This window comes from Silurus aristotelis (assembly GCF_946808225.1).
Source record: "Silurus aristotelis genome assembly, chromosome: 7".
NCBI lineage: Eukaryota > Metazoa > Chordata > Actinopteri > Siluriformes > Siluridae > Silurus > Silurus aristotelis.
Window position 1 is genome coordinate 2,437,637 of NC_139580.1, and position 12,299 is coordinate 2,449,935.

At 36.4% G+C, this 12,299-nt stretch overlaps 1 protein-coding gene and 1 long non-coding RNA gene across 5 annotated transcripts; one reads left to right on the forward strand and one right to left on the reverse strand.

Moving 5' to 3' along the window:
- Positions 1-615: 615 nt before the first annotated feature.
- Positions 616-10,278, reverse strand: LOC310728976. The gene is made up of 3 exons (XR_014534421.1): positions 10,100-10,278; positions 7,719-8,315; positions 616-667 (listed from the first exon to the last, which is right to left on the reverse strand). It is a non-coding gene; the product is annotated as an uncharacterized lncRNA (long non-coding RNA).
- LOC310728946 (M1-specific T cell receptor alpha chain-like) lies at positions 3,057-7,298 on the forward strand. 4 transcript variants are annotated; one of them, XM_083546845.1, is made up of 5 exons: positions 3,057-3,154; positions 3,271-3,624; positions 5,458-5,616; positions 5,871-5,905; positions 5,957-6,374. In XM_083546845.1, the coding sequence occupies exons 1-5, from the start codon at positions 3,112-3,114 to the stop codon at positions 6,011-6,013; spliced, it is 648 nt and encodes a 215-aa protein (XP_083402971.1). In that variant the 5' UTR covers positions 3,057-3,111; the 3' UTR covers positions 6,014-6,374. The 4 variants fall into 4 exon arrangements, with proteins under 4 accessions (XP_083402971.1, XP_083402970.1, XP_083402973.1 ...); XM_083546844.1 differs by having other exon boundaries at positions 5,871-7,298; XM_083546847.1 differs by lacking the exon at positions 5,458-5,616 and having other exon boundaries at positions 5,957-6,371.
- Positions 10,279-12,299: the final 2,021 nt, after the last annotated feature.

The window sequence follows — 12,299 nt, forward strand, 5'->3', positions numbered from 1 at the left end:
TAAACCAGCCCCATCCTGATATGCTCCATGCCATTTTACCTAATTAGGAATGAAAAATAATAATATAATGCTAAGAAAGTTTTGAAATTCATTTGCAGATTTGAATAATCTCATAGCAAAGTTCACCTACTTCGCACTTAAAATCATGGGCTTTGGCATGGAATACTGAAAGAAAGGGCTTCATGTTAAGAAGGCGCTGGAGCTCTGGGCAGCTTTTTGCAATTCTTTGCAGGTAAGGCCGATATTTGCAGGTCACATCCATACAAAAAAAAAGTGATTTGCCTACTAGCCAGCTGTTTTTGCAGGTAAAAGGAATAAGCAAAAATTTCCCCCTGTACATATTTAACGCACAGAGTAGCACTCCATGCCGACACACCGCAAGCTCCAGTCCCTCCTCGTCTACCTTGCTAGCAGATCTTTGGGAGGTCTCTCTGGCTGCTGACCACTCCCCTACACAAACACCTCTTCCACTGACCTATAATACAGAAAATAGTTGATGAAAATAAGACTCTCGTAAACAAACTCTATAGTAGGAGGTATTGTACTCCTGTATAAAGTCTAATCATCTGCGATTTTACAGGACATGTTTGGATGCCTTGTAAAGGTAGTCCAAAAATCTTCATCCTTAGCTATAAACACATCTTCGAAGATGGCCTGTTCTTCAGATCTATAAGAAAGAAAAAAACATACAGAACAGGTACACAAAAGTTAATAATACATTCTAATCTAATTTAACTTTACTGTGCACATTAAATTGATATTTGTTCTTATTAATATTGTTTCAACAGTGTGACATTATACACAGTTTTGGTACACCTAGCTGCATTCTTGAAACGGTAAAGCTTGCGGTTTCCATCTACTGAAACTGGCAGAATATCTGGGGTGCATGCAGGACAGATAAAAGGATCTTTTTTGTCGATTTTGTCCACCTCAATATGGGAAGCCTCACACTCAAAAAAGCTTTTGTGGAGATCTTGCCAGTCCATTAAAAGGAAACTAGGGGACAATCTCTTCAGGTTCCAAGAGGTGATGCATTATATAAAGAATCACTGTGAGATCTTGCATGAAACAATCTGTTAAAAAAAATGGAGTGCATTTGGCTGTAGAAAAAAAAAAAGAAAAGCAAGTTTTCTGGCAAATGTCCTTTACAGAATGAAGTACACACCAACAGTATCTGGAGCAAAGGTCACCTGAACGTTAGTGTCAGGAGCATTGATGTGAGGATCAGTTTTCTGAATGTGATCAGCCGTACCAAATAAAAAAACATTTTCAATATTTTCTACTCGTCCCATGGCTAATGGCACAATTTAAACTCCCTTATTAACAAAAATGGTCCAAGCTCACTGTTTAAAATTGAGTCAAGAGAAGGACAAGCAGACTTTTTATTTAAATATTTTGCATTTTTTATTCAAATAAAATGCTTGCTGTAGAAGAAGATCATAAAAAATAAAAAAAAAAACAAGCTGGTTGGCCACTGACAAAACACGCTGCTTCAAACTAATCTTACCAAGACCAATCATTCAGTGAAGTTTATTCTGCTTTACACAAATACTGTTATAAATGTATTAATGGTTCTAGTTTGATTATTTCCATCATAGTCCTAGTTTGATTAATCCATAAGTGCCTAAACATTGCAGATATTCAGGTGAGGGGGAGAAACAGAAACAGACAAAAACACTTTTTTTACAGATACGAAAACAACAGATGTAAACAGAGACAGAGAGAGAGAGAGAGAGAGAGAGAGAGAGAGAGAGAGAGAGAGAGAGCGCAAGTTAACAAGACGAACGTGACTCTTCAAAGTGCCTTGCTGATTTTTGTGCGTGTGTGTGTGTGTGTGTGTGTGTGTGTGTGTGTGTGTGTGTATGTGTGTGTCTGTGTGTCTGTGTGTGTGGTGTGTTTGCATAGTGGTGCATGTGTAGTGGTGTGTGTGTGTGTGTGTGTGTGTGTGTGTGGTGAGCGTGTGTGTGGTGTGTATGTGGTGGTGTTTGTGCGTGCGTGCGTGCGTGTGTGTGTGGTACATGATACGTGGTTTGGCACATGTTTAATGCTGGGTGCTCTTCCCAACACAACCCTCCTTATTTATCTGGGCTTGGGACCAGCACTAAGACTGACTTGTGCAACCTAAAAAAATAAATATAAAATATACACACACACACACACACACACGTATGTGTGTGTGTGTGTGTGTGTGTGTGTGTGTGTGTGTGTGTGTGTGTGTGTGTGTGTGTGTGTGTGTGTGTGTGTGTGTGTGAGTTTTGAGCGTTGCATTTCACATTTAGTCCCAATCCCTCCACTTTTCTGGGAAGATGTTTCACTAGATTTTGGAGTGTTTTTATGGACATTTCTGCTCATTCAGACACAAGGGTTTTAGGTCTCCTAGTTCAAATTCAAGTTCAAATTTCATGCCGCTGTATTCAAAAGACATCATGTACAATTGTGTGCCTTCAGCTTTGTGGTAAATATAGCTTTAAAAGCCAGGTTCTATTGTTGCAAAAGACATTTTGGCATATGTTATATACTCGCTATGAGTGACAGTAATCATTATATATGAGCACGATAGGATTTCAAGTGATTACATACTTTAACTGGGGTTAGGTTTAGGGTTAGGGTTAGGGTTAGTTAATTCCAATCAACAATATTTCACCAGTTTGAGTCCAGAATTTAATGGTGCTGTTAAATGAACTCTAAGAAGGTCAGTTCTGTTCCCAATAAAACGTGAGTTTGTGACTGAGTTCCTGTGAATTCTCAGTTACCTGTTATTTCCTCTTCCTGTGTGTGTGTTTGGTTATATACATGATCATTCTCACACCTTCTGCTGCATTCATTTTGCCTAAATGTGTCTAAGTCTGTTTTATTCATTTGATTTCTTTCAGCTTGTACAGGTTACAAACCTTTTCCCCAAAAAGAAAATCTCTTCAACACGTGTACAGAAAATAAAATGATATGAATGAGTTTTTCTGGATCTGTGCAGCTTCTAGCAGAAACAAAGGATGTTAGCAACTTATTGGACAGATAGAACAGGATGTGGCTAAATTCAGAGGTTTTATTTATTTTTAACATCAGTGTGAAGGAGCAGCACTTGTTCTCAGAGCGTTAGAGAGTGGGTGAGAAATGGCCAAACTTCTGTCTACATTTCTTCTACAGATGCTGTTTGGTGAGTTCATATACACACACATTAGCAACATACCAGCTTTAAAACTATAACTGCTGAATAAATCACTGTAGCTGTGAGAGTGTGAATGATGTTCACTTAATATTCTGTTCTTTCAGCTTTCTTCACACCGTGTCTCCTTCACATCACTTCATCTGACTTCATATCTGTCCATCCTGGAGAGAACATCACCCTGCTCTGTAACATCACTGATTATCCTGAGATATCGTGGTATCAACTGAGATCTGATGAGGTGAAGCTGCTGATATCTGCTGAACAATGGAAGCTGGAGAAAATATTTTTCCTCAGTTATAATGTAAATATGAGTCACTATGATGTAACAGAAAGCAGCAGTTCAGTCAGTTTAGTGATTATTGGAGTTCGAGAGACGGATCTGGGGTTTTATTACTGTGGAGGACGAAACAGAATAAAAGACATTCAGTTTGGGAAACTCATCAGACTGAACTTTCCAGGTCAGTAACTAAACTTTATTCAGTCTGATTATTGCTGTTTAAAAGTAGAAGAATTGCTTTAGTTCATTGAGGTTTTCCTGTACAGTGTTTATGCAAAGCTCTCGTAAGGTCCTACCACAGCATTTCAGTTTATTTGAGGTCTGGACTTCTGGGCTATGCAACATTTGTTTGATTTTTTATTTTATTTTTTTTTATTAATTTTTTTCCAGCCGTTTTGTTGTAGATTTGCTGGTGTGTTTGGGATCATTTTTGGGATCTCTAAGGTCTAATCATGTCTTGCTTGGAGTGCCTAGAACGAGATATAAATCATGGGGTGATCACGTCTTCTCAGTGGCAGCTCCTAAGCTTTGGAATTCCCTCCCTTCTCACATTGCAAAGAGAATTCTCTACTTGTAAAGCTAAACTAAAGAGCCACTTATTCACCAAAGTCTTTGTCGTGTAGTAGAGGGTGTGCTTAGTCTTCTACCTCTTAACGGTCATTTTAATTGTTGTATTTTAATGCTTATTTTATTTTATTTCTCTTTTGTCTGAAGTTCTTACAATTTACTTCTCTTTTTTTTTTACTATATTTCACTACTTGTATGTTAATTGTATTACTATTTTACACATTGCCTCTTTACTTTGTTTAGCAGCTAGGTTCTACCTGGTAGGTGCTATATGAATAAATATTGATTGATTGATTGATCATTGTCCTGTTGCAAGATCCCATATCGGCCAAGCTTAAGCTGTTGGATAGATGGCTTCACATACTGTATGACACTAGAATACTTTTTTCTGTTCAGAGGAGTTCATGGTTGACTCAATGATGCAAGGTGCTCAGGTGCTGTGGCAGCAAAACAAGCCCAAATTCTCACCCTTCCACCAGTGGGCTTTACAGTTGTCATGAGGTGCTTAAATTCCATGCTTGTTTTTTGCCAATTGGTTTCATTGTTGCAGAAATCTTTTTTGGGGGGTATGCGACTTTGTAAACCTAAATCCTGCTGTCTTCTTTATATAAGCGAAAATAGGCTTTCTCCTGGCAACCCTTCCAAATAAACCATACCTGGCAACCCTTCTGAATGAAATGCACAGTCTTTTTGTAATTGTACTGTTAAGGATTTAGAATTTTTACATCCTAACTGAAACCTGTAGAATCTGAAATGTAACTATTGGCTTTGGGGTGAATTCCCTGGGACACTCTTGAATGTTTTCCACTTGTGAATAATTTTTCTCACTGTACAATGTTGAGCATTAAGTGTATTAAAATTTTGAGATTTATGTGTATTCATAAATACCTTACTGTACATCCTGCCAGATATTTCACATTCATGTACATAGTGGACTTTAATGCTAAAGTCTTACAACATTTAACTTCAAATTGTCCACTGCCATAGACTTAAATATTACATACAGATATAACTATTTACTTGTACTTTTCAACAATGTCTACACATCTCTTCACTGCTATTGCCTTTATATTTACTCACTGTACATGTGTTTACATATATAAATATATATTGTACATATATTTACATATTTATTTGCACTGTCAATTTGCACAATACGTTGTGTATCTGTACTATGCAATGACAATAATTATCTATCTATCTATCTATCTATCTATCTATCTATCTATCTATCTATCTATCTATCTATCTATCTATCTATCTATCTATCTTTAATTAGTTTTTGCTGATGAATCATGAGCAGATGATAATGATTTATGGTTATATTAGTTCAGTGTGAATGGAAAATACTGTTTCAAAGAGCAGCTCACTTACCAAATACACTAGAAAGCTCAAAGTAAACACAGCCCTCACTCACACATTTCCTGTGCTTCTGTCTGTGATTCAGAAGATCATCACGAGCTGACAGTTTCTAAGCACCCAGACACACAGCAGTCTGCATCTCCTGATTTCTATGGAATAATTATTATAATACTATCGTGTGTGTGTGCCGTCTCTGTTTCCCTGAACATCATCTTCTCCTCTCTGCACTGTTCCTGGCTACAGGGTGAGAACTTCCAGCTTCAAGACCAACATTCACACACTTCACTCCGTCACACACACTTTCCTTTGTTCAGGACACTTCCTGTTGTAGCAGCAGCAGCTCTTCTACACTACTGCAGCATGAATGTGTTATGAATCATCAGTTATTGTGAAAAGCTATGAAGTGAAATGTGTGCAGGCTGAAACAATGTTCCATCTGTGTGTTTGATATTTGGGTGAATATTTTCTTTATCTAAATTTGCTTCCGTTCTGTTTCAGAGAAGTTTTGTTTTAGCGGGAACTCAAACAATAAGGTACCAGAAACACACCCGATGAAATGTAGCTACATCCATTTCACTCTGCAGGAAGATGAACTGCAACCATCTGAGTTCACCAGTGTCACCTACACAAATGTCTCCTGATGGCCCAGAAAGCTTTTATCAGCACCAGGATCCCAATCAGCAGAGAAGCTGTTACATGAAAAAAAGTGGGCTGAAGACAAACAAGTTCTTCTTTAGTTGGACGACTGAGTGGGAGTCAGGTTTTTAAATTATGGGTTTGAATAATTTAGGTACATAACCAGTAGTAATATAATAATCTACAGGTTCAAATGTTTCAGAAATTTTCAGTTTGAAGATTCTTTTGCATGAAAATTGCAAAAAATTATACCATTATATAAAAATGGGGATTGACCCCATTTCACAAACTATAGACCTGTTTTATATGCCCTCAGTTCTCGAAAGCCTCTAAAAAAAATGTAGAAACAGAAAGACACATAACCTTCTAGTTGATTTTGGACAAACAGATCATTGGTATTAATGTAATTGAGGAAATTACAAATGGTAAAGATAAGAAGTAGCATGTAGTGGGAATATACATATACTTAAAGAAAAACTTTGATAAGTAAGAAACAGGCAACAGTTTGTAGAAATTGGTGAATATAAATCTATAAGTAGGAACATAACATGTGGTGTACAACAAGGATGGGTTTTAGGTCCAAAACTGTTTAAAATTTATATCAGTGATGTGCAGAGTACCAGATATAATATATTTTATAAATTATATATATTCGATTTGCAAGAAATATTTTCTGTTTCTGGGATAATTTACAGCAGCTTTTGGAGGTAATAAAGGAAAATAAATTTTTAAAAGTGTTTTGATGTAAATAAGAAGTGGTAGCTCAGTGGTTAAGGTGCATGGTTACTGATCAGAAGGCCAAGCTGCCACTCTTGGGCCCTTGAGCAATAAATAACAATTTCACTGTGCTGTAATTTATATATGACAAATAAAGGCTATTCTATAGACTTATTAAATATAAACAAAACAAAGATTTTGTTATTTGAAAAATATAAAACAAACACTCAGGTAGAATTGAAAACCGAATGTAAGTATAGAAAGAGTATAGGAAAATAGTTTTTCCTGGTGTAATTTTAGATTACAGGACATGCTGGAAACCTCACATAAAGAATGTTAAGACTGTAGCAATACTGAATAAAGTAAAACATATTTTAGATGTATGGAGGTGATTGTGAACAGGGATTATAATGTTAATTGCATTAGGCTGGTTGATTATATTGTTGGTTTTTAATTTACTGTGGATTTGCTATCTTGTAATGAATATATAAAAAAATATTAAAAAACAGATATAATATATTTGAAGATATACTGGAAGGTTATAAAATTGTATTTGAATTGTATAAAAAAAAACTTTAAAAAAGTTAATGATTTTGATGTGGAAGCACCTGAAATATTTTTGCTCTCTTGAGTAGTAGTAAAACTTCACAATTGCTGATCTGCTATAATTATATTGTTATCTACAGGGTTATTCATGACAGTATTTAGCAAAAATGTAGCTTCATTCAAAGCTAAGTATTAATGTTTCCATTCAACACACAACATTTAAGCCTGGTACATTAAAACCACATGAACTGGTCAGTAATATTTTCATTTATAATCAACACCTTTTAAACAATCTTCAGATCAGAGACAGTCTGTACATTCAGTCTTATTCAATACAATTCATTTTTATTCGTATAGCATTTTTAACAATCTGTCTCAAAGCAGCTTTACACAGATAATGTGGTGGTAAAAATGAATAAGATGTTCTTTATAAGTGTAAGTTTGTACCTGATGAACAAGCCGGTGGCGACTGTGGTGAAGGAAAAACACCCTGAGATTGCATACTGGAGAAACCTTTAGGGGAACCAGACTCAAGAGGGAACCACATTTTCATCTGGGTGTAGGTGGTCTTTCTTTAGACTCCTGGGTTGCCAGTGCAAACACTGGTTTGGGACAAGCTGGGTTTGAAACTGCTCAAGGGCATATCGTCTACCTGTTGGGAATGCACTGTGGATTTGTTTCTTGCCAAAACCAGAACCAGAAATGAGCTGAGATGGACTCACTGAGGTGTGGTGCAACTTTAGAGATGCAACAGTTGCATTGTGAGTGGGAGCAGTTTTTTTGCCAGCCCCTAGTCCATCTGGTAAAGTGATCAAACACATGCTGGAATACCTGTAGGAAGCACTAATAAGTGGAGATGGAGTCCATGCTGCTTTGGCCCAATCTAATCTTCCCTGATTAGCCCAGTTATAAAACATGTAATTATATGGGTGTGTGACAATCCTTTATACCTGGCAAAATACAAAGAACAAAAAAACCCTCACACTTGGATACGTCTTGGAGATAGTGAGCAGCTCCCTCTAAACATCCAGCCTTCTGACACCTCTAAAAAGTTCGAAAGAAGATCAAACTTTGTTATAACTATTAACCTGATGCAGTCAACCAGAACATAATGAACTTTAACCCTCATAAGGTCTTCGTTTCCTGTTTACAAATCTGGTCTTTGGGGTCTATATGACCCCAACAATTGATAGAGAAATTATACAAAAAATATACATTTTTAATTATACAAATAATATATATATATTTTTTGTTTACTTCTCATCTATTCATTAATGCTGTGTTTTGGGAGATATGAAGTACTTTTGTACCTATTTACCACACAATTCCTCAACTACACCATAAGCTTGCATATGAAATATTAATTTTTTATGAAAAAATCACTTAAATGATGATCTAAATTTATTTTAAATTGTTTCTATTTTGTGAATTTATATATATATATATACACACACACACACATAAGAAGGGACATTTAAAATAATTATTTTTTAAAATAGTAGAATTTTAGTAGAATAAAAATTCTCTCTGTGACAGTCACACCTGTGGATATGTCTGTGTGTGTGTGTGTGTGTGTGTGTGTGTGTGTGTGAGAGAGAGAGAGAGAGAGAGAGAGAGAGAGAGAGAGAGAGAGAGAGAGAGAGAGAGAGTGTGTGTGCATATGTCTGTGTGTGTGTGTGTGTGTGTGTGTGTGTGTGTGTGTGTGTGTGTGTGTGTGTGTGTGAGAGAGAGAGAGTGAGAGAATGCATGTGTGCATATGTATGTATGTATGTATGTATGTGTGTGTGCGTGCGTGCATGTGTGTGTGTGTGTGTGTGTGTGTGTGTGTGTGTGTGTGTGTGTGCTTGTGTGTGCCTGTGTGCATGAATTAGGTCTTACCCTTTTATATCTTTGTTCTGCATTTGTGACTGATTTCCTTTGCCAGTTCTATAAAAATGCTGTGGCAGTACACACATACATGTGTGTGTTTGTTTGTGTGTGTCTTTGTGTGTGTGTGAGTGAGCATGTCTTTTCTACATTACATTTATGCTCTAGTAGTAGGCCTTCATTTCTGTGTGAAAATTTTCTGATTTATGCTGGATTTATAGATTTTTTTTGACAAATGAAGAAAAAATATTGAGTTTTTTTCACATTTCCCATTCATTTCAATGTGGGGTCATATTGACCCCCGAAGACCAGAAGTGTAAAATCTTTTTACATACCTTCAGAACAACCGAATCAAGCCCAGTTTTTTTGTGTGTTTAGATAGATTATGTAGGAAAAGTCACAAAATATTATTCCACTCAGATGAAGGGAACCCTTTTTTTTTATCAAGGAAAAGTTGATTGGGGTCATATAGACCCCAAGGACCGATTGAAGGTTAAATGCAGCAAACATTCCTATCCTAACCCAATGTAAACCGATCCCAGACAAGCCCCCACTTGATCTGATTCCACCATGGCTTGGGCTTAGAGGAACTTCAGGAACAATAACAGTTTAATTGTTGTGGGCTTTTTATATCTAAATGATGATAAATATAAATAGGACCAGCAGTGAGGCGATGATTATAGTTATTAATAATCAAACACAATACTGATCGTCAAACAGAATGATGGAATACAACAGGGAAGACAAGACAACATTTCAGGGTTAGCAGGAAAGCTAGGCATGAGAACATGGATAGTGCCAAAGGAATGAACACAAGACATGAACAAATGGACTTTAGGCGGTATATTAAATAAGCTAACACTAGGCTATGCTAACAACAGTGCAGTGGCACTGCTCTCAAATCTACGGTGTCTAGACAAACACAAGACCTACGTGGAATGTGGATGCATACACATTCTTACCTGCTCTCCTTTTACAGTACATTTCCTCATAATGTCCAGCTGGCAAATGTCTTTGTGTCTCTGCAACCAAACCAATTTCTTCTCTATCAATCTTAATGGAATGATAAAACAGCTATTAAATTCACATGAATATGTTTGAGCTTGTACAGTTTGCTACAGGTTCACAAGTCTGACTAGAAGTTCTGGCTCACTCTTGGTTCTGCATTTACTGGTCAGTTACTTGCTCTTGGCCCTTTTTCCCCAGACATTATTTAATTATGATTGAGAGAGGAGGCAGCAGAGTGAAACAGCAGGAGTGAGGTCAGGGTTGTTTTGCAATTTGTGTGTGAAAAGAGGACATGTCTGGGCCGTTCCTCTCACACTGATGGTTGATCGGTTATTTTACATCTGAACTGTTTAGGAGTTTCACAAACCCAAATAACTCAGAATAAATGTCAGAATTGGCGAGAAACTATAAATGAGGCGAATTTTAAATCTTTTACAAAGTAAAAAAAAAAGTTTTTAAACATTCAAACATCATTAGTTTTTTGTTCTCTTGCACTTACACAATTTGACCAACAGATGTCATCATTGAGCATGTGCTGTATTTTGGTGCTTGTTCATGTCATACAATTGCTACCATGTCAGTGTTTTTGGTGTTCTGAAAATAAACCAGGATGTTGCCTTCTTTCTTCAAATAAAGTGTAAAGGGGTGCCAATACTTTGTGCATCGTGAGATATGGATGACAGTCTGTCATTTTGCACCTACAGAGTTACCTGTAAAATAGTTGAAGACAAGTCATGACCTGTAAATCTTTGTGTCATTAAGGTCCAAAATAAGCACAAATGCAATCACTGTAGGTTATTTATTCATCTATTAATGATATTTAGCAACACATTCAGTCTTTAACATTTAGTCTAACCAAAGAGGCAGTGCACTGAGCTGGAGGAGAAAAGATCTTTTAATAAGAAGGAAGAATCAGCAGGGGATGAAGTTGATCGTCCCTAGAAATGAGTTGAAATGCCTAAATGTTGTTTCAATAAAATAAAAAAAGGCTTTATTCTTATTTCAGTCGTACACATTTCTACAGTACACAGTGACATGAAAGGAAGATTCCTTTAGGATTGAGGGGTTACATAAGACACAGAATTACACCGCATAACAAAACTTACTAAGACCCGAGGAGATTTATACACACGACTGCTAAATTGCATGCATCGAATGTGCGAAAAACTGGTGAGGAAACAGACAGGAATAATAAAATAACCAGAGTGCAGCACTGCTCAGTACAAAAAGCTAATGTGCTGTAAAGTGCAAAGTAGTTTAAATAGGGAAGTTTTTAAAGAAGGAAGAATGGTGTTTATTCAGTGTGTGTGTGTGTGTGTGTGTGTGTGTGTGTGTGTGTGTGTGTGTGTGTGTGTGTGTGTGTGTGCATTTCCGTGTTCAGCTTTCTGTCTGTAATTTTTTTGCTGTGGCTTGAAATGTCTTTTTCTGTTAAAGGAATTAAAGAAAATAACACATTATTGTGTGCTTATATATTATTTGATATTATTGTTTTGGAGAAACAACAACAGAAGGACAGACTTTAACACTAGTGTTTACAGGAAGTGTTTTGCAGCTTTGTTTTGCAGCCGAGCCGGTTTAGGTGTGGTGCAGTGTGCATGCCAAAAAGAACACACTAATCTCTGAAGGACATCTCATAAATAGAATCTGTGGCAAAGGCAGCAATACACTTTATCTGCTTCAACTCACTAGTGTTTCTATGTAGACAGTGTTATTAAAAACATACACTTTGAGGTAATAGGGGGTGAAATCTTGTCTTTTTTCTGCAATCAGACACAAAATGAAAATAAAACATGCATAATCTGCTATTTGTGTTTTTTTTGTACAGCTTCAGAGCCACTAGTTTTATATTTCATGGCTGCACTCAGTAACTACAAACATGAATACTGAATCACATGACTTACAGGGACATTTAGTTCTGCTTTGGTAGACAAGCTTTCAATTCTTGCACTTCTCTTTCTCTCTCTTTCTTTTTTCTTGCTCTCTTTTTTTTAAATACTATATTTGCTTGAAAATATAAAGTCCAGCTCAAAATCTATTCTTTTAAACCATTTGTTTTGAATTCTTTTTCATGTATAATGATATTTACTATATTTAGAAATTGAACTGAGAAAGTGTGTATTCAGTGCAATAGCGTTTTATTTGGATAGCCATTTT